This window comes from Chiloscyllium punctatum, chromosome 15, assembly GCF_047496795.1.
Source record: "Chiloscyllium punctatum isolate Juve2018m chromosome 15, sChiPun1.3, whole genome shotgun sequence".
Classification (NCBI taxonomy): domain Eukaryota; kingdom Metazoa; phylum Chordata; class Chondrichthyes; order Orectolobiformes; family Hemiscylliidae; genus Chiloscyllium; species Chiloscyllium punctatum.
In genome coordinates, this window is record NC_092753.1 from 38519478 (window position 1) to 38542779 (window position 23302).

The window sequence follows — 23302 nt, forward strand, 5'->3', positions numbered from 1 at the left end:
ACAAGTTGGACTGAAAGGTTTGTTTCCGTGCTGTACATCTCTATGAGTATGGCTGAAAGTTCACACTGACCATGTGGTATGATGATACCTTTTAGTGCCTTTGTAGCAGCCTAAGATGAGCGTTTTGTCAGGAGGCCATCACACCCGCGAGATTAAATAATTCAAATTCGGTTAGTGATCAGGAACAACAGGGTGTGACTGTAAGTGAGGCAGGTAGGGGGATTCTGGGTTCAGGAGTGGAGGCACCTCAGCCCTTGACCTTGTCCAACAGGTATGAAATTTTTGCTCCCTGTCTGGATGAGGAAAAGGGCTGTGTACAGGGTGAGACAGTTGGCCACGGCACTGTGGTGCAGTAGGCCACTCAAGAAGGGGGAGCAAAAAGACAAGTAGTTGTTATAGGAGATTCAATAATTAGAGTGACAGATATTATCCTTTGTGAGCTGGATCGGGAATCCTGCATGGTGTGTTCCCTGCCTGGTGCCAGGGTGCAGGACATCTCCAACCGGCTTGAAAGGATATTGGAGTTGGAGGGGGAGAATCCAGTTGTTGTGGTCCATGTTGGCACAAACAACATAGGCAAGGTTAGGAAGGAGGACCTGTTTGGGAGTATCAAGCTCTCGGAAGGAAATTGAAGACCAGGTCCTCGAGGGTCATAATCTCTGGATTACTGCCCAAGCCATGTGCTAAATGGGTCAGGATAAGAAAATTACGTAAATAAGCACGTGGCTAAGAGATTGGTATGGGAAAAAGGGATTCCATTTCATGGGAAATGGCATCAGTTTTGGAAGCGGGGAGATCTATACCAATGGGACGGTCTCCACCCGAACCGATCTGGAACCAGTGTTCTAGCGAAAAGGATAAATATGGTGGTCGCTCAGACTTTAAACTTGAGTCAGAGGGAAGGAAAAAGGAAAGCAACAGGGAGCATGGATCAAGTAGAAAGATAAGCAGCGGGTTAGCATGTGTGCAGGGTTTAAGTTTGGGGCAGACTAGGAATGAAGCAAAAAGGAAGGATAACTTAGGACATATTACTAGAGATGACGAATATCATGAGGATAAGAAAATTAGCATTAAGGTGTTTTACCTGAATGCTTGTAGTATTGGTAACAAAGTAGATGAATTAATAGCAGAGTATCATGAATAATTATGCTGTGTTAGGCAACACAGAGATGTGGTTGCAGGGGGTTCAGGACTGGCAGTTAAACATCGAAGGATTTAAAGCTTATCGAAAAGACAGGGCGGTGGGCAAAGGGAGTGGGGTTACTTTGTCAGCTAAGAATGAAATTAAATCTTTGGCACTGAATAGCGTAAGGTCAGATGATGTGGAGTCTGTGTGGGTGGAGTTGAGGAACCACAAAGGTGAAAAAAAACCATAATGAGAGTTATGTACAGACCTCCCAGCAGTGGTCAGGACCAGGGGCACAAGATGTACCAGGAAATAGATAGGGCATGTCAGAAAGGCAAGTTCACGGTGACCATAGGGGACTTCAATATGCAAATTGACTGGGTGAATAATGTTGACAGAGGATCCAAAGAAAGGGAATTCATGGAATGCTTATAAGTTGGCTTTTTGGAACAGCTTGTGATGGAGCCCACAAGCAAGCAGGCTATTCTGGACTTGGTGCTATGTAATGAGCCAGACTGTATAAAAGATCCTAAAGTAAGGGAACACTTAGGAGGCAGTGATCATAATATGGCAGAGTTCAGTCTGCACTTTGAAAGAGGGAAGGCAAAATTGGATGTAATGGTGTTACAGTTAAATAAAGAGAGAGGAACTAACGAAAATCTACTGGAAGCAGAGCCTAGTGGGGAAGACAGTAGAGCAACAATGGCAGGAGTTCTGGGTGTAATTGAGGACACAGTATAGAGGTTCATCCCAAAGAAAAGAAAGATTATCCGGTGGGGTGGAGGTGGGGGGGAAGTTTACACAGTGTTGGCTGACAAAGGAATTCAAGAAATGTATCATAGAAAAACAGAGAGCCTATAAAGTGGCCAAGAGCACTGGGAAATCAGTAGATTGGGAAGACTACAAAAGCAAACATAGGATAACAAAGAGAGAAATAAGGAAGGAGAGGATCAAATCTGAAGGAAAGCTTGCCGGTAATATTAAATATAATTGTAAAAGCTTCTTTCAATGCATAAGAAACAAGAGTAGAAATTGGGCCATTCCAATTTGATGTAGGAAGGCTAGTGATGGGAGATAATGAAATAGCTGAAGAACTTAATAAGTACTTTGTGCCAGTCTTCACAGTGGAAGTCATGAGTAATATCCCAACGATTAAGGACAGTCGGGGTAGAGTTAAGTATGGTAGTCATTACAAAAGAGAATGTACTAGAAAAGCTAAAAGGTCTAAAAATCAATAAATCTCCTGGCTCCGATGGGCTACATCCTAGAGTTCTGAGGGACGTGGCTGAAGAAATAGCAGAGGCACTGGTTGTAATCTTTCAAAAATCACTGGAGTCAGGGAAAGTCCCAGATGATTGGAAAATCACTGTTGTAACCTCCTTGTTCAAGAAAGGATCAAGACAAAAGATGGAAAATTATAGGCTGATTAGCCTAACCTCGGTTGAAGGTAAAATTCCAGAATCCATCATTAAGGATGAGATTTCTAAATTCTTGCAAGTGCAGGGTCAGATTAGAATAAGTCAGCATGGATTTAGTAAGAGGAGGTCGTGCCTGACAAACATGTTAGAATTCTTTGAAGAGGTAACAAGTAGACTCGGGAAACCCAGTGGATGCTATCTACCTTGTCTTCCAAAAGGCCTTTGATAAGGTGCCTCACGGGAGGCTGCTGAGTAATTGAGGGCCCATGGTGTTCAAGGTGAGCTACTGGCATGGATTGAGGATTGACAGAAGACAGAGGGTTGGGATAAAAACGTCTTTTTAGGAATGGCAGCTGGTGACAAGTGGTGTCCTGCAGGGTTCAGTGTTGGGGCCGCAGCTGTTCACTTTATATATAAATGATCTGGATGAAGGGACTGGGGGCATTCTGGTGAAGTTTGCCTGTGATACAAAGTTAGGCGGACAGGCAGGTAGTTTTGAGGAAGTGGGGAGGCTGATGAAATTCAATGTGAGCAAATGCAAGGGGTTGCACTTTGGAAAAAAGAATACAGGGACAGACTATTTTCTAAATGGTGGGAAAATTCCCAAAGCCAAAGTGCAAAGACATCTGGGAGTGCTTGTCTTGGATTCTCTAAAGGTTGATTTGCAGGTTGAGTCCATGGTTAAGAAACTAAATGTAATGTTGTCATTTATCTCAAGAGGGTTGGAATGTAAAAGCAGTGATGTGCTACTGAGACTTTATAAAGCCCTGGTTAGGCCCCATTTAGAAGACTATATCCAATTTTGTGCCCCACACTTCAGGAAGGACATACAGTCACTGGAGCGTGTCTAGCAGAGATTCACATGAATGATCCCTGGAATGGTCGGCCTAACAGCTGAGGATCCTGGAATTGTATTCATTAGAGTTTCGAAATTTGAGAGGAGATCTAATAGAAACTTACAAGATAATGCATGGCTTAGAAAGGGTGGAAACTGGGAAGTTGTTTACGCCAGGCGGGGATACTAGGACTCGTGGGCGCACCCTTAGAATTAGAGGGGATCAATTTAAAACAGAAATGAGGAGACATTTCTTCAACCAGAGAGTGGTGGGCCTGTGGAATTCATTGTCACAGAGCACAGTGGAGGCCGGGACATTGGGTGTCTTCAAGGCAGTGATTGATAAATTATTAATCTTGCAAGGAGTTAAGGGATGTGGGGAGAGCACGGGTAAGTGGCGTTGAAATGCCCATCAGCCATGATTGAATGGCGGAGTGGACTCGATGGGTGGAATGACCTTACTTCCACTCCTATGTCTGATGGGTCTTATGTGGTTGGGGGTGGGGTGTGTGGGAGGTGGCAGGAGGGGGGAGCAGCAGATCTTTCCATAAAATTGGAATTAACACATACAACAAGAGCCATGTAGTATGTGTTACACCAGCATAGGAATTTATATTGTTTGTTTTATTTATTTGACTCATTTTGGACAAAAATGAATGTAATTTATACAAATATTCAGAATATTTAATGGCATGACAAATACTGTAGATAATATTCAGTATGGGGTATATTTGTCCTGTAGTGTTTCATTTCTAATCACATGTTTTCTCAGAAAAGCATTTAAATTGATTTTAGAAAGCAGGGTATGCTTTGAATAGTCTGCCATAAGAGGTGCTTGTTTATATGTTAATGGAAAGACAGTAGAAACATTCTTCAGGGTATGAAGAATAGAACCCACTTGGAGTAGTTGGCTGCAGTTGGTAGGTGAAGCTATTTTGTACAGCGTAATTAATGTAGTTACCATTGTTATATGGGTAATAGAATGCTGACATACTTTTTTTAAAAATCCCTTTCTAGAGCCTGTCTGGAAACGAGTGCTGAACAGTGGAAGCGGCTGCATGTCTCTCTTCAGGACTTACTAGCATGGCTAAATTTGAAGAATGATGAGCTGACAAGACAAAAGCCTATTGGTGGTGATGTTCCTACTGTACAACAACAGAATGATGTTCACCGAGTAAGGAAAAACTTTCACTGCTTCAAAATGTTATCACAAAGTATATTCCTAGCTCCATTTCTGCTGCGAGGGCTGAGTGGTATTGCTAAAGAAACGGCTTATTACATTCTATTGCAGATGTGAAGTTTTCTTAGATTATAATTTGATCACTGTATATAACAAAGCATGCTTAACTTGCCAAATTCATTCCATACAAAATTAACATAATAAAAAGGAACATGTATGGATACTGTTCTAGATGATGGAAAGCATGTTTGAGTTTTGTTTACAACATTGGAAGTGTAATGCAAACAGCATTTGTAGTGTTCCTGGGATGTGAACAACATCTTTGAGTTGCATTTTAGCAAAGTTTTGTTGATTGATGATTAGATGTTTGAAATCTGCTCTTTTTAAAATAAAGTTTGGTCATGAATTTAATGAAGCCAGCTGAGAAGAAGTTTGGAAAAAGCTGAAATAACTTGAACTCTTTCCTAGCAGCTGAAATAAGTACGAAATGGAAACTACGGCCTGAATTTTACATTTAATTTAGCTAGGTATCTTTTGTTGAGATTCATGGCAAGTTTTCTATAAACACCTAAAAGGGTTTCCTGCTGTATCTGACCAAATTGCCTCATAAACAACCTACCCTACTCCTGTGACACCCTGCTGACCCGACTCTAGTCCCATCCAAGAATTGCCATTCACATAACATGCCAGAATGGACTGACATCCCAAGCACTGATACTACCTTTAAAAGATTGTTGTGCCCCTGGACAGGCACTGTCATTCCAGAGCTGCCCTGCACGGTTGCTGACATTTGTCCAGGACTTTGCAAACAGGAGGAAGTTGGTGAGCCACTTTGCGGAGAGGAATCTGGAGGTCCTGGTGGGTGGGATGGAGCAGATGTGGGACGTCCTTGACCCCCATGACTAGCAAGGGACACTGAGATCACACAATGACAGCCTCAGCTTGCTGAAGGAATGCAAAGAAGTATCGAGATCATTAGCTTCTCCACTCCACCAGTATAGGCACCACTGTTTTCTGTTTGATGCCTCATATTTACATTATTTCTACTCCTGTATCCACCCCCCCCATCAAGTCTCATGCTCTCCCACTCTCACTATTGCCTGAAACATCTTTCCTCACCTGCTGTCATGCATCCCAACCTCAAACATCATTAATCTTGCATGTCTTCTGTGCTACCTACTTACTCTCACAGGATACTGGCCCACTTTCATCGGCATTAACTGCTATGCCACTCCCTTCATACCCGCATCTCTTTTATTGCAGGAGAGAAAAAAGTTTAGATCAGAGTGGTGCTGGAAAAGCACAGCAGGTCAGGCAGCATCTGAGGAGCATGAGAATCGAGGGAATAGAGGCAGGAAGCCTCCAGGGTGGAGAACTAAATGGAGGGGGGGGGGGGGGGGGAGAGGGTGCGGGTGGGCTGGGGAGAAGGTAGCAAAGAGTACAATAGGTGAATGGGGGTGTGGATGGAGGTGATAGGTCACAGGGGAGGGTGGAGCAAATAGGTGGGAAGGGAGATTGGCAGGTAGGACAGGTCTTGAGGACAGTGCTGAGCTGGAAGGTTGGAGCTAGGGTAAGGTGGGGGGAGGGGAGATGAGGAAACTGGTGAAATCCAAAATGATGCCCTGGGGTTGAAGTGTTCTGAGGCGGAAGATGAGGCGTTCTTCCTCCAGGCGTCAGGTGGTGAGGGAGGGGTGGTGGAGGAGGCCCAGGACCTGCATTTCCTTGGCAGAGTGGGAGGGGGAATTGAAATGTGGTGCCACAGGGCGGTGGGGTTGATTGGTGCGGGTGTCCCGGAGATGTTCCCTGAAGCGCTCTGCAAGGAGGCGTCCGGTCTCCCCAATGTAGAGGAGACCGCTTCGGGAGCAACGGATACAATAAATGATATTAGTGGATGTGCAGGTGAAGCAAAGCCCACAATAGGACTGAAAGAGTTCAGGTTGCATGACATTCAGATTTTTTTACCTCTCTACCCTGGAGGCTCCTGCCTCATTCCTGATGAAGGGCTTTTGCCCGAAACGCCGATTTTCCTGCTCCTCGGATGCTGCCTGACCTGCTGTGTTTTTCCAGCACCACTCTAATCTAGATTCAGATCCTCACCCCTTCTGAGGAAACGATCCTGACTTTGACTGCCCTGATGGCTGATTGACTGCATCCAAGCCCCTTGGCTGGTATCAGAGGCTGCCTTTGTCTTGCTGTTGCAAGATGCCATGAATGAAGGTTATCTCCCTTCACTTGAATGAGAATTGCGCACAACCTTGCCAAGCTGCCTGGCTTTGTGTGTCTGTTGAATAGCACAGCAATGCAGCAGTAATATGAGCCTGATATTTCTGAGTGAGAGGCAAGATGCAAAAAGGAAAGGCAAAGTAAGACATCCAGTCCCGCTCAGAGTGAGTGAACTCTATGAGAGCAAGCAAACAGCTAGGAGGTGCAGCCTAGTCCAGTCCATGCGCTAGGTATGGATCCCTGAACGTAAAATGTACATGCTGCAGCATTGCTATTTTGCCCTGCCATGCAGAGGTGCACTGCAAGTTGCTCAGAGATGAGGGATCTGGCACATGTCAGACATGGATATAGGATATATGATGGCTGGTGTCCATGAAATGCTGGTTCCTAATGCCCAACATGGAGTTCCTTTGGAGCAAGGGGTGAGCCCTGGGGTACGAGTGGATGTGAAGGAAAGGTGCTCTCACTCAACATATGTCAATGTCAGTTTAGATCAAAATATATGATTTAATTACATGTTCGGTGTCAATGTGAAGTATAAACTATAAAGTTATCCCATTCCTGATCAAATTTTGAATTAACTGAAAGAGGAAAATAGTTTCCTCCAAAATTTGGGTGACACAGTGGCTCAATTGTTAGCACTGCTGCCTCACAGTGCCTGGATTCCAGGTTCAACTCTGGCCCTGGGCGACTGTCTGTGTGGAGTGTGCACATTCTCCCCGTGTCTGCATGAGTTCCCTCCGGGTGCTCTGATTTCTTCCCACAGTCCAAAGATGTGCAGGTCAGGTAATTTGGCCATTCTAAATTGCCCATAGAGTTAGCTGCATTAGTCAGAGGAAAATGAGTCTGGGTGGGTTACTCTTCAGAGGGTCAGTATGGACTTGTTGGGCTGAAGGACTTGTTTCCACACTGTCGATAATCTAATCTAAAAGTACACATCAGAGTTTCTGATTATTTCCATGCAGTAGGTAGAGAGAATCTTAATAGAAGTTATTGTTCTCAATTCTGATAGCTGTGGAATTTGCATTAATTTGGCTGTAATAAATTTCCACCCTGTTTCTTCCTTTGCTGCTTAGAGATATTGACTAAAATACCTGGGGGCTCTTCACAGTAACTATAATGTGCAAGAGCAATGTGTGCTGTAGCAAGAAATATGAATGTTACTGATTTTCACAGGTGTTGCAATGAAAAAAAACTTGATTATTTGCATCCTCCATAAATTCTGCCTCTTGTTTACTTAACTGCAATCCTATATCACTTGACTTTCACGCATTTACAGCAATAATGTGCGAGCGCAATTGCTGAAGTTTTCAGGCACAGCAGAGCCTGAAGTCGTATGATATCAGTGTAATAATTATTCCTGCAGTTTTCTAGCAATTATGATGTTTTATTGTGCCTCACTATGCTCAACCAAAGGTTGGAAAAGAAAGTGAGCGTATGAGGTTCTAAGAGTGAGATGCCAGAGCACAGGACATTAGTCCACTCTGTATTATCCCGCTTCACAGTGTTGCATTGGATCTTGTATTATGCTAGTTTTAAGTTCAATGTCGGCAAGTTAAGATTAGATGCCCTACAGTGTGGAAACAGGCCCTTCGCCCAACATGTCCACACCGACCCTCAGAAGAGCAACCCACCAAGACCCATTCCCCTCTGACTAATGCACCTAACACTATGGGCAATTTAGCATGGCCCGTTCACCTGACCTGCACATCTTTGGACGGTCGGAGGAAACCGGAGCACCTGGAGGAAACCCACGTAGACACGGGGAGAATGTGCATACTCAACATAGACAGTTGCAGGAATTGAACCCGGGTCCCTGGCACTGTGAGGCAGCAGTGCTAACCACTGAGCCCACAAATTTGCAGGAAATGTGGATGTAAATTATTATTGACAAGATTGATATACGGACTTGCATAAACTTTGGACATAAATAGGATTGAGCAAATTCCAGGTGTGTGCTTCTTATTAGGCTGTAACTAACCCATTGACCCATTGGCCAAACTGCAAGTGACTGAAAATGTAGAATGTAAGGAACTAGATGGTGACATCTTGAAAAAATTTCCATATTATAGAGAAGGAGGTGCTGGATGTCTTGAAACACATAAAAGTCGATAAGTCCCCAGGACCTGATCGGGTGTACTCTCAGACTCTGTGGGAAGCTAGGGAAGTGATTGCTGGGCCCCTTGCTGAGATATTTGTATCACTGATAGTCACAAGTGAGGTGCAGGAAGACTAGAGGGTGGCTAACGTGGTGCCACTGTTTAAGAAAGATGGTAAGGACAAGTCAGGAAACTATAGACCAGTGAGCCTGACATCGATGGTGGGTAAGTTGTTGGAGGGAATCCTGAGGGACAGGATGTACATGTATTTAGAAAGGCTGATTAGGGATAGTCAACATGGCTTTGTGCAAGGGAAATCATGTCTCACAAACTTGATTGAGTTTTTGAAGAAGTGATAAAGAGGATTAATCAGGGCAGAGCGGTAGACATGATCTATATGGACTTCAATAAGGCGTTCAACAAGGTTCCCCATGGGTCATTGGTTAGCAAGGTTAGATCTCATGGAGTACAGGGAGAACTAGCCATTTGGATCCACTTTTGCCTCAAAGGTAGAAGAGAGAGGGTGGTGGTGGAGGGTTGTTTTTCAGACTGGAGGCATGTGACCTGTGAAGTGCCACAAGGATTGGTGCTGGGTCCACTACTTTTCCTCATAGAGTCATAGAGATGTACAGCATGGAAACAGACCCTTCGGTCCAACCCATCCATGCTGACCAGATATCCCAACCCAATCTATTCCCACCTGCCAGCACCTGGCCCATATCCCTCCAAACCCTTCCTATTCATATAGGTAAAAACAATGACTGCAGATACTGGAAACCAGATTCTGGATTAGTGGTGCTGGAAGAGCACAGCAGTTCAGGCAGCATCCAAGGAGCAGTAAAATCGATGTTTCGGGCAAAAGCCCTTCATCAGCAATAAAGGCAGAGAGCCTGAAGGGTGGAGAGATAAGCTAGAGGAGGTGGGAGCGAGGAGAAAGTAGCATAGGGTACAATAGGTGAGTGGGGAAGGGGATGAAGGTGATCAGTCAGGAAGGAGGGTGGAGTGGATAGGTGGAAAAGAAGATAGGCAGATAGGACAAGTCATGGGGACAGTGCTGAGCTGGAAGTTTAGAAGTAGGTTGAGGTGGGGAAGGGGAAATTAGGAAACTGTTGAAGTCCACATTGATGCCCTGGGGTGAGGGAGTGGCGGTGAAGGAAGCCCAGGACCTCCATGTCCTCGGCAGAGTGGGAGGGGGAGTTGAAATGTTGGACCACAGGGCGGTGTGGTTGATTGGTGCGGCTTTTGCCCGATGAAGGGCTTTTGCCCAAAACGTCGATTTTACTGCTCCTCGGATGCTGCCTGAACTGCTGTGCTCCTCCAGCACCACTAATCCAGAACCTTCCTATGCATATACCCATCCAAATTCCTTTTAAATGTTGCAATTCTACCAGCCTCCATCACTTCCTCTGGCAGCTCATTCCATACAAGTACCACCCTCTGCGTGAAAAGATTACTCCTGAGGTCTCTTTTATATCTTTCCCTTCTCACCCTAAACCTATGCCGTCTAGTTCTGGACTCCCCCACCCCAGGAAAAAGACTTTGTCTATTTATCCTATCCATGCCTCTCATAATTTTGTAAACCTCTATAAGGGCACCCTTCAGCCTCCAACGCTCCAGGGAAAACAGCCCCAGCCTGTTCAGCCTCTCCCTGTAGCTCAAATCCTCCAACCCTGGCAACATCCTTGTAAATCTTTTCTGAACCCTTTCAAGTTTCACAACATCTTTCTGATAGGAAGGAGACCAGAATTGCACACAATATTCTAAAAGTGGCCTAACCAATGTCCTGAACAGCTGCAACATGACCTCCCAACTCCTGTACTCAATACTCTGACCAATAAAGGAATGCATACCAAACACCTTCTTCACTATCTTATCTACCTGCAACTCCACTTTCAAGGAGCTATGAACCTGCACTCCAAGGTCTTTTTGTTCAGCAACACCCCCTCGGGCCTTACCACTAAGTGTATAAGTCCTGCTAAGATTTGCTTTCCCAAAATGGAGCACCTCACATTTATCTGAATTAAACTCCATCTGCCATTGGCTAAGGTCTTCAAAGCTGGTGTACCTTTGTTCACATCAAAACTCCACACACACATCCAACAAATTTGGGAGGATAAAGAACTCTGGCCCCTGAAAGTCAGAAATGTGACTATTTAAGAGGGAAAGTTAACAACACTATTGATTCTATTGTAATATTTTCAATTGGCCATAACAGGGAAAATCCTGAAACATACGCTTCCCGATTGCCTACATCCTGTGACTGCCAGAGAGACAGTGTGGTTTAAAACTTTACTGAGAAACCTCTGATTATGTTTGTTGTTAGAAACCTCCTTTTTTCCATCTCGAAAAAAGGACATTTTGATTTGATCTTGCTCTACAAATGGCCCTTGTGACTTCTGAAGAACTTTATATGTCGTAATGGTAAACATATTACTGGATCTTGTTTTAAGATTTCTCCTTGTATCTCATGACCGTTATTTTCTAAACTTGTGTTTGGATGTCAAGCTTGATCTTTTGGAATGCTTTCTTCTCACTTGTCACCTTGCGTTGTTCCAGTCCATGCAAGCTGCTCATTTTTGTTTGAGAAATCACATAACTGCTGCTGTCATCAAGTTAGTCAAACCTGGTTTTGACTATGTTCAAAAACAATGGTTTGGCCATAGGAGACTGATAGACTTCATTTGATCACTGTTCTCGAATTGAGTTGGATGTGTGAAGATTTTCCAGATTAGTTATGAGCTGAATTTAGAATTTCTCTTTTGGGCTGGGCTGATACGGGTAAAGACATTGATATTTTTTCTCTTGAAGTTTTGGGCCTTGTCATGTTTTGGTGCTAGGTCAATGTTCATCAAATAATCAAGTAAGTCACCAAGAAAGAAGTCAGTGATTTATACTGATCTCTGATAAGAAATCACATTGATCTTTAAACCAAATAGTAGTGTTGCATTTGTCCTCTGGCAGAAGGGAATGTTTGTTGTAGTGAAGTATGTTGAGCACACTTTGCCAGCAGGAGGACAGCATTTCAACATCATAGTCATTGACTATTTTTCAGGCACCTTTTCTAGCCCTTTCCTCATTTGGGGTAAGAAAAGGGTATCTCTGAAGAGGACTGCTCACTTACAGATGCTGCTGTCATAAGATACCTCTGACCAATGTCAGATATCCAACAAATTTCTTGTATTGCCGCCTGTGTGCAGATCCTTGAGTAGGTACTTCCTGGTTGACAGCGCTGTTGTCATTGACAATTTTCCGTTATCACGGGATTGGTAAATGGACCTTGACAGAATCTTACATTTGATTGTTTAGCAAGTTAAACCCATCATCATTCGCATGATTGTGAAAGATTGGTGATCAAATATTGGTACTGTGATGATTGTGGGACCATATTGCTGCTGCTGCCTTCCTTAGACATTGTTTGTCTTAGTCTGTTCTGCCATTGAGGGCTCTATGAACTATATTTTGTCCAGTACTTCCTCCTGAACATAGCACCATAGGTGGTCCTCCAGGGAGCAAGGATGATGTATCCTCGATGGCATAATTCAGGGAATCATGAAATTATCCTCACCATTCCATCACATTAGGTGACAATCATTGAAGGATTGGTACAATCAGGTGAGTCAGGTGATTCAGCTCCCCTCATTTCAAATCCTCCCACGAGTTGTAAGATTTTTTTTTCCTTTTAGCATATAACTATACATCAAACATCAATTAAAGATGAAGTAAACGAGATCAAGAAGAAATGGGGAATTACAAGGTTTCTTGGGGAAAAAAGAAAGGCGAATTTTATTGCTTTTGAGAAAGAGAAACAATGTGACACTGCATGCAAACATAAAGCCAGGTAATAATCTTAAAAGAGAGAATGTCTGGTACAGGCATGAAGAATAAATGCTGTGCAATTTAAAAGTCCTTCGACATCTTGATGTGTAAGCTGTTTAATTGTTGACTCATATTTTCAACAATGGTCAGTCTTGTAGAGATCTTTGAGTTCCCACTGAATGGCTGTTGTCCCAGTTTGTTTCTTTACTATGCATCATCTTCCAAGATCATGCAGGGTGTAAGGTAGCACACCTCCAGTTGTCAATAAATTTTCCTTCGCTGTCTGATCTGGCAAAGAGCTACTGCAAAACAACTCCTTTCTGTATTCTCATGTTAAACTTAATTGGTTTATTGCAAGCTGGATAATCCACAGCTGATATTAATCCCAACATATGAAACTACTAGAAAGCTGTAAGTCAAAAATAGAAGATGAAGGTTTCATTCACACTTGACCTAGTTTTATTGCCTTTTGATAAAAATGTTAATTTTGGCTCAAGCTGTCTTTATTTATATCATCATGGTTTCATAAGCTTGGTTCAAGCTCAGGTAACCACCAAGGCTATAGAAAGTTTTCTTTTTTAAAAAAAACACTTTAGTCCATGAATCATATGGTGGGAATTGAAAATTGATCCTACATATTTCACCACAACCATGGCAGAGAAAATGTAATGGTGGTACAATTCCAGTAGGTTCAGTTGTACTTCTCTGGTTCATGAATTGGTTTTAATGCTTTTTTAGTCGCTGTGTAAGTAAAGCTATAATAATATGCTGTACTTTTCTAGACATTCAGACGGGAGCTGAAGGCTAAGGAACCAGTGATCATGAGTGTTTTGGACACAGTGCGTCAATTCTTGGCAGATCAGACTATCGAAGGACCTGAAAGTGTTTTGGCATCACCGAAAGGTAATTACTCAACTTGTTCTCAGAATTCCAGTAATGATGAAGTAACAACTATTCAGTCACTGTTGCCTGATTTACTGAAAACTAATTAGTGAAGTGCATTCAAGGACTATTAATGTTCAATTGCAGATCTCTTAATGATAAGATGAGTCTTTATGTTTGCCTCAGGCCCAAGTACATAGCATTGAATAATTTGCTGTCCTTGCGGCTCCACACTCTTTAAAAAGAGGATTCTATACAACATCAGGCTTGGTTGATTTCTGTTGCTTTTTCATTTCAAAATTAATGTATTGTTACTCTGCTAGAGACTATTAAAAGCAAAGAAATTTGAGAATAATAGTGAGAGAGGTACTCATACCATTGGAAAAATCAGGAGCTTTGGTCATTTGTTTTTAAAAGTAAGATATGTTGCGTATTGTCTATCTTTTGGAAAAGGAAACCCTGCTTATAGGTGGTAATAAAGAATTGAAACCACAGTCTTATCTCCCTCCATTGTTCAGGAATGGTGAGATTATTTCTTGTTGTCTACCACAGGTCTACATGATTTGATACTCGTCAGTTGAGTGATGAACCCAGTGGAAAACAAAACCTGCTTGCTTCTCAAGTCTGTTCTAGTATAGAGTACGACTTGAGGTTACCTTACTCACCATGTTGTTGGTATATATTTCAACAAACTTCGCTCTTTTTTTCTTAGACAGTGGGTTCCTTCCTAACATGAACAATTTTTTTTAATACAATGTCCCACTTACTCATCTTCCCAATGAGTCATTTCAGGAATCTTTAGGTGAATTACTTTTCTTCTCAGAATTATATTTCATAGATTTTGATGTAAAAGTTGATCTTAGAAGATTCAAAAACCCTTCCAAAAACAGATTGTCTTACTCACTAAGTATAGAATATGAGCTGTTAGTGCCATGATTGCTGTTCCGAAATGATCTTTAATTGCCATAGAGTGTACTCTGTGTGTCTTAAACTTCCAAGCATCCTGTTGGCGACATGGTCTGTATTGCCTGCTTGATCACATGCATCAATAAACAATGCAAAGAATTATGTATTTCTGTGCTGAAAAATCAAAGTCAATTCCAAATGCATGAATAGCCTAAAATATGCATTTATTTGCTGAAAAATAGGGAGTCAAGGTAGATACTGAGTATAGGTCTAAACTTCACTGTGAAATGCAGGGGTCATTTTATATGTCAAATCAACTCATATATCATGATCAATGGTACGTCAGTGCAATAGAATGGAATATGCTCCTCATTAGCCACGTTGTATCAGCTTCATTCTTGGCTCAGTTTTCAGTGGTCAGCTGCAGACTAATCTGAATGTTCATTCTCTTCCGACAGTATGTCTCTGTACAATTCTGGCTCATCTGCAAGATTCCAATTATTCATGACTCTAACGGAATATGAGTCCAATTGCCATTGTAATGCCTTTGGGAAAATTGTGGGCAGTTTGGTGTTATGGGAAAGCAAAATTGGTTGAAAGTATATAAAACCATTTCACGTTGTTTCCTTGTGGGCCGCAGTGGTAAGGGACAGTTTCCATTGCTTTATTCTGATTGCATTTGAAATCAGTTGATAGAAAGGGAAAAAACTGTGTAACAATTTGTGTATCACGTTTCAGGACCCTAAATATATTTCAATTGATTTTTAATGACAAAATTATTTCATAACTTGCATATTCCAAAGGTTTAGAAATAAGTTGCAAATTATTGATATCTCAGGAGGCAATGGCCTAGTGGTATTGTTACTGGACCTATTAATCCTGGGTTCAAATCCCACCATGGCAGCTGATGGAATTTGCATTTGATTTTTAAAAACCTGGAACTAAGAGTTTAACAATGACCAAGTCACCATTGTTGATTATCAGCAAACCAATCTTGTTCACTCATGTCCTTTGAGGAAGGAAACTGTTCTCCTTATCTGGCCTGGCCTACATGTGACTCTGGACCCACAGCAATGTGGTTGACTTGTAACTGCCCTGTAGGCAGTTTGGGATGGGCAATAAAATGCTGGCCTAGCCACTGATGCCCGCATCCCATGAATTAATTTTAAAAACACTTCTTTTATTTGTTCATGTGATGAGTGTGTTGCTGGCTAGGCCATTATTTATTTCCCATCCTTAACTGCCCTTGAGAAGGTGTCAGTGAAGCAGTTTTCTGGAACTACTGCAGTCCATATGGCAGAGGTTTACCAATAGTGCTGTTGGAAAGGCAACTGCAGGATCTTGACGCTGAAGTAATGGTGATTTATTTTCAAGTCAGGGTGATAAGTGGTAAATTGGATAGGAACTGGAAGATGGTAGTTTTTTCCATGCATCTCTTATTTTTGCCTTCCAAATGCTGGAGTTGCTGTAAATTTGAAGTGTGTTGGTGATGGCTTCTGGGTGAGTTGCTGCAGTTCATCTTGTACATGATATCCACCATTATCATGTTCTTCAGTGGTGAAGGGAGTGAATGTTGAAGGTGATTGATGAGGTGATACTCAAGCAGGTTTGTTTGTCCTAGATAGTACCAAACCTCTTGAATGTTGTTAGGTCAGCACCCATCTAGGCAAGTGATTCCATCACAATTCAGTCTTGTGCCTGTGGAAGGTAGAGAGGCACTGGAGAGACAAGATGTGAGTTATTCACTGCTGAATTCCTCGTGTTAAACATGTTGTTCCCGCCTCATAAGAGCAGAAGAACTAAGAACAGGAGTAGGCCATCTGGCTCTTCGAGGCTGTTCCGCCATCCAAGAAGATCATGGCTGAGTTTTTAGTGAACTCAGCTCCACTTACCCGCACTCTCACTATATCCCTTAATTCATTTATTGTTCAAAAAAAATTTATTTTAACCTTAAGAACATTTACTGAAGTAGTATCAACTACTCCACTGGGCAGGGAATTCCATAGATTCACAACCATTTGGGTGAAGAAGTTCCTTCTCAATTCAGTCCCAAATCTGAGCTCACTAATTTTGAGGCTATGCCCACTTGCCCTCGTTTCATCCGCCACTGGAACCATCCTCTCTACATCTATTTTGACTATTCCCTTAATAATTTTGTATGTTTCGATACGATCCCCCTCATTTTTCTAAATTCTAATGAATATAATCCCAGTCTACTCAGTCTCTCCTCGTAAGGCAACTCACTCAACTCCAGAGTCAACCTAGTGAACCTCCTCTGCACCCCCTCCAGTGCCAATACATCCTTTCTCAAGTAAGGAGACCAAAACTGCACACAGTACTCCAGGTGTGGCCTCACCAGCGTCCGATACAACTGCAACATAACCTCCCTGCTTTTAAACTCAATCCCTTTAGCAACGAAGGACAAAATTCCATTTGTCTTCCTAATTACCTGTTGTACCTGCAGACCAACCTCTGTGATTCATTTACAAGGACACCCAGGTCCCTCTGCACAGCAGCATGCTGCAACGTTTTACCATTCCAGTCATAGCTCTTTTTACTGTTATTCCTACCAAAATGGATGACTTCACATTTATTAACATTGTATTCCATCTGCCAGACCCATGCCACTCACTTAAAGTATCCATGTTACTCTGCAAAGTTTCACGGTCCTCTGCACACTTTGTTTTGCCATTCATCTTAGTGTAATTTGCAAACTTTGACACACTACACGTCATCCCTAACTCCAAATCATCTTTGTATATTGTGAATAATTGCATCCCAACACTAACCCTGAGAAACACTGGTAATTATTGATTGCCAGCCAGCCAGAATAGCACTTACTTATTCCCACTCTTTGCTTCCTGTTAGTAAAGCAATCTTCTATCCATGCTAATACTTTACCTGTAATGTCATGCATCTTTAGCTTATGCATCAGCCTGTTGAGCGGCAACTTGTCGAATGCCTTTTGGAAATCCAAGGTACACCACAGGTACTGAATCCCCGAATATTTATATGGCTAATCTAGGTCAATGTCTGGTCAGTGATCACTCTAGAATGTCAGTAAGGGGGGGATTCATTGATGATAATGATACTAAATATCAAGGGGAGATGGTTAGATTCTTTCCTATAAGCCAAGGTCATTACCTGGCCTTTGTGTGACATGAATGTTACTCATCAATTATCAGCCCAGGCTCGGCTGTTGTCCTGGTCTTGCTGCACATTTACTTGTGTTGTAAACATTGTGTTTAGATTCTGACTTAAAAACAGTAAATAATTAATAAAAGAATATTCCAGTTCGGCCCAATGTATGGGTCAGATCTTTCATACAAGAATCCAAACTGAGTTACACTCTTTCTCACTTGATCCTTTCTTTTGACATCATCTGACATCTGTTAATGTACCTTATTACATTTGAGGTCATCGATGCTTGTTGCTAATTTCAACTGCTGTTGCAGTTAGTGTCACCAATATTCTATGAGGAGTTGTAGAATTTGGATTCACAGTTGCAAGAGCCCAGTTGTTACGCTTCTGGACTGGGACACTACTGGATAAAAATAAATGGAGCCAAAGTACCATCATTCAAGACACATCAATAGATGTTACTTTCTAGTCATCCTTCACTGAGTAGCATCACAGAGACCTGAGGGTTGCCTGTTATTTCCTCCCCCTTGGCATAGGAACTCCAGTAAAGATGACAAAATGATCAAAGGAGACTTTGTGGCACAATGAATTACCACTTCGCCTTTTTTTCTTCTGGGACCTGTTTGAATGCAGCTCAGATGAATAGGATAAGTCTTCCCTTTGTGAAAATTCTTTATTGTCTAACTCAAAGGAGTTTGAATAATAACAACTAGCACCTGGGGAATACAAGCCCATAGCACAATTGCAGCCTTAATTTACGATTAATTGGGAGAAGATTGTGACTGTCATGCAGAAAGACAGCTTTCTTGTACAAAAAAAACTGCAATAAAGGGAGTGAATTCTTGGAGGTATGAATTACTAATGGTTGCCAACATATTAAAAATTGCGTAAGAAGACTGACTATGTTATGAAGCATGGCTAAGTGTCTGTGGAAAAGTAGCTTGCGAACATCAGTACTTCAAATGAAATGGGACAAATACTAGCAACAATAAAGTTGGGAGTGTGCAATTATGTTTCAAATGCTTTAGCAAGTTGTGTCTGATTTCAAAATTATTTTTGCCCATTATAAGTTCTACAGAAAGATGCTATTAACTTGACATTAAATTTGAATCATCATTAAACTTGTGAATGCAACTTATATATTAGAGTCATTGAGTCGTACAGCACAGAAGCAGACCCTTTGGTCCAACTCGTTCATGCCGGCCAAGTTTTCCAAACAAAATTAGTTCTTCTATTCTTCACGTTCTGCTCGTTAGTTGGTACAGCTGGATCCCATTGGGAAAAAAAAATGATTTCTTCATTTCTGTCATGGTGTCAGTCTCAACAATTTGTTTACGCCAGTTAGTCTGATGGTATCATCACTGTTCATGGTTTCACTTAATTTGCACTTTTTGAGCATTTTTGGCATAGCCAGGTTCCAAGGCAGCAAACAATGAAACTGTTTCAGAGCAGCTGTATTGGCCAAGGATAGATTATACTTCAGCAGTTGCTGTTGCAAATGATTGAGATGTGGATAACATAGGAACGCTTTATTCATCTTGTCTTATTGCCAGTTTTTCTCCCCATCTCATCTGAGGTTAGTGACACATGCCAGCCTAGATATACACTGACACTGGGCCCCTCCCGGAACTTCAAATTAATAATTGTTCATTCATGTATGAATCCAGGATCTGATTGTTGGCATGCTATTCAACTGGGAGAAAGTGAGGACTGCAGATGCTGGAGGTCAAAGTCAAAAAGTGGGGTGCTGGAAATGCACAGCAGGTTAGGCAGCATCTGAGGAACAGTAGAATCAATGTTTCGAGCATAAGCTCTTCATCAGAAAACATTGACTGTCCTGCTCGTCAGATGCTGCCTGACCAGCTGTGCTTTTCCAGCTCCACACTTTTTGATGCTATTCAACTGTACATGGTGTCACAGCTCAACCAATATTTTCCTCATCCAAATCAGTACATGAATGATTTTTCAGTCTATCTATATTGAGGAGCCTGATTGGTATTTTGTTTCCCTTGTCCATGACTGCTGTTACCTTCTCCAATTCATATTATAATCAAACATCATATTTTTAAATTCAGCATTATAGTTTTCAAAAGAAAATCAATGAAATATGATCCATCACAGCCCTCCCAATGTGGTCCACTTCTTGGCTGGCAAATGGATATGCCTCCCAAGACTGGTTATTCATATGGAAGGTCATAAAGACTCATTGCATCCTAAACACTGGTCAGTGTTCACCTCAAAAATGTACCAACAAAACAGAGCTATTATTGTACAGCTTATAAGTATTTTATAACCTGCTCACCGATGCCCAGTTTGGGTTCTACCAGACCACTCAGCTCCTAACCTCATTACAACCTGAGTAAAACACAGACAAAACAGCTGAATTCCGAAGTTAAGGTGAGAGTGACAGTACTTGACATCAAGGCTGCACTCAATCGATTGTGGCATCAAGGAACTCTCACAAAACTGGAATCAATGGGTTTGAGGGGGGAAACTCTCCCCTGGTTGGAGTCATACTTGGCACATATAAAGATGGTTGTGGTTGTTGAAGGTCAGTCATCTTAGCTCCAGGATATCTCTACAGGAGTTCTTCAGGGTAGTCCTAGGCCAGCCATCTTCAGCTGCTTCATCAATGACCTTCCCTCCATCATAAGGTCAGAAGAAGGAATGTTCATCGATGATCTTACGATATTCAGCACCATTTATGATTCCTCACATATTGAATCAGTCCGTGTTCAAATGTAAGATCTGGATAATATCCAGCCCTGGGCTGTCAAGTGGCAAGTAACATTCATGCCAAATAAGTGCCAGGTAATGACCATCTCCACTAAGAGACAATCTAACCACTGCCCTTTGACATCCAATGGTATCACATCACTGTATTATGGACTATAAACATTCTTGGGGTTACCATTGACCAGAAATTCAACTGTACTCACCACATAATCATGGTGTCTAAAAGAGCAGGTCATAGACTAGGATTAATGGCGAGTAACTCATCTCCTGACTCCCCAAAGCCCATCCATCATCTACAAGGCACATGTCAGGAGTTTGATGGAATGCCCTCCACTTGCCTGGATGAGTGCAGACCCAACAGCACTCAAGAAGGTTGACATCATCCAGGACAAAGCAGCCCGCTTGATTGGCACTACATCCACAACCACCAGCTCCCTACACTACCGATGCTCAAGAGCAATAGTGCGTGCAATCTACAAGATACACTAAAGAAATTCACCAAAGATCCTCAGACAGCACCTTCCAAATCTACAATCACCATGATCTTGAAGGACAAGGAAAGCAGATACATGGGAACACCACCACCTGCAAGTTCACCTCTGAACCACTCACAATCCTGACTCGGAAATATATCACTGTCGGTTGGTCAAAATCCTGGAATTCCCTCTCTAATGGCATTGTGAGGCAAACCACAGCAGGTGGACGGCAGCGTTTCAAGAAGGTAGCTCACCATCACCTTCCAAGGACAACTAGGGATGGGCAATAAGTGCTGGCAAGACAGCAATGCTCATGTCCCATGAGTGAATAAACAAAATACCCCTCCCCCCCAAAACTTGTGCTGCATGGTTGGTGTCTGTAACTCCATTAAGTAGACCTGATTAGAATTTTTGGATAGATTTTGCAAACTAATCTTTGCTGTTATTGAGTTTTTTGAAATTGGGGTAAATATGGGGAATTCTGATTGACACTTCTGATGCACACTTGATAATGGATGAAAAAGGATGATGGTGAAAATTTGCACCGAATCTGCACCATCTCTTTATGTGGGGTCATTAAATTGCAAATGTTCATCTTACAATGTAATTACATTTTATCCAATAAGATAGCTTCTTCACATTTCTTCACTTAATATGGGTCTTATAACCGTGTTCTCTCACAGTGAGTCATATAACTTTTTCTTAGTAACTTTAATAAATAAAGATCAATCAAAAGTCTTCATAAGAGTGCAATCTGAAACTAGATGTTAATTCAAAAGAGTCGGATGGGTCATCAAAGTTATGATGAAGGAATTAGGTTTTAAAGTATAAAGGGACTATTTCCTATTCCTTTCATGAACTATAATGCCTTAACAAAATTCTCCTTCCTGTTTATTCAGTGAGAACCCCTGAAGAGAATGCACAGGCTGTTGCCAGAGTGATTCGGAAACATGCTGAGGAAGTAAAATTAGAGTGGGATAAGTTGAGCACTCGCTCTGCTGATTGGCAGAAGCGTATAGATGAGGCCCTGCAGAGGCTCCTGGAATTACAAGATGCAATGGATGAATTGAACCGCAAACTGAGACAGGCAGAGGCTACCAGAGATACCTGGCAACCTGTGGGGGACCTGCTGATAGACTCTCTACAGGACCATATTGAAAAAGTCAAGGTAAGTGCCAAGTAAATTCACCTGCAGTAAGATGGATGATTTAGCAACAATATACATATTGTGTTTATTGTCCTTTTACATTCAAATCTCTCTCTTTTGATCGACAGTTAAACTCGATAGAATTCACTTCAAATTGTTAATAATTTATGCAGTGGTTGGCTGAAATGGTTGTTCCAAATGATTTTACTGTAGGTCTGTTTCCACTGAAGCTCTACTTCTTAACAATAGCTTACCTCTTTTTATCAAACATCTGGGCAATACAAATGTAAAGAAAATCCAGTTTCCTTGCGACCAAAAGCAATGTTAGTAATTGAGAATGCAGCACTTGCACCCCCCCCACCGGCCCCTGATCAGTTATGTCAAGATGCTAGGTGCAGAGTAAAGCTTCCTGTGATTGAGGGAAAGTGAATACTCACAATGTTATGCAGTTCCTTTAACCTTTAACCCAGAAGATTTGATCTGACAGGATTGATTTCATTAAAAAGCATCCCCAGCAGTGAGCCTTGCCCACAGGATGTACTTCACAAGAAATTATGGCCTCGCCTCTCCATAGTTATCTGCCAAGGTTTGTAAAATTGGACCTCAACTGCAAGACAGATAAAATTTTATTAATTGTGCAACAGGGTGCAGAAGATAGATGTGTGCTAAGACTTAAAAAGTACATGAAATAATCTCAAACCATCACACAGCCAACTGCTGTTTCCTGGAGACGTAAAACAAAGTCACATCCTTGACCAAAGATTTGGAACTGGGAATCACTGCAGAGAAGGATGGAATGAGCTGGTAGGAATTGTCAGAAGTAAGGACGTGGTGTCCTCCAAAAATGACAAAATGTGAGATAGATATCCACACAAACGATAAAGACCATTGTTTCCAGGATACCGTGTCAGGAAGGAGAATCCCACAATGGAAGAAGTTGCCAAAGAAAATAATCACAGATCCATCAATTGAAATATTCAAGATCTATCTTCAGATTATTGTAATTTATAAGTTTTCATCATCAAGACTACCATCTCAGCAGGTCATGCCTTTGTTAGCTCTCACTACCCTTATAAATGTTGGCAAGGGCTCTTGTGGCACAGATGAAGTGCCCCTATTTTTGAGCTGGAAGACCTGGGTCCAAGTCCTATCTGTTCTAGAGGTGTGTCACAATAATCAGAACAGGTTGATTAAAAATGTCCATAAATACTGACTCACCAGACCTTGGGGGCTCTGCTACCAACGTCCATCCTGCAGTGGCCAAGACCATGGATTCCAGATAAGAATTTCTAAGGTCCTACTTGTTAATTTTTGATC

At 42.0% G+C, this 23302-nt stretch overlaps 1 protein-coding gene across 16 annotated transcripts in view; it reads left to right on the forward strand.

Moving 5' to 3' along the window:
- dmd (dystrophin) overlaps nucleotides 1-23302 on the forward strand; it is a 1983813-nt gene that overhangs the window by 1759987 nt on the left and 200524 nt on the right. For all 16 annotated transcript variants that reach the window (XM_072585000.1, XM_072584994.1, XM_072584999.1 and 13 more), the window contains 3 exons: nucleotides 4397-4553; nucleotides 13480-13600; nucleotides 21738-22006. In XM_072585000.1, coding sequence (XP_072441101.1) covers nucleotides 4397-4553; nucleotides 13480-13600; nucleotides 21738-22006 — 547 coding nt within the window. The remainder of the gene's footprint in view (nucleotides 1-4396; nucleotides 4554-13479; nucleotides 13601-21737; nucleotides 22007-23302) is intronic.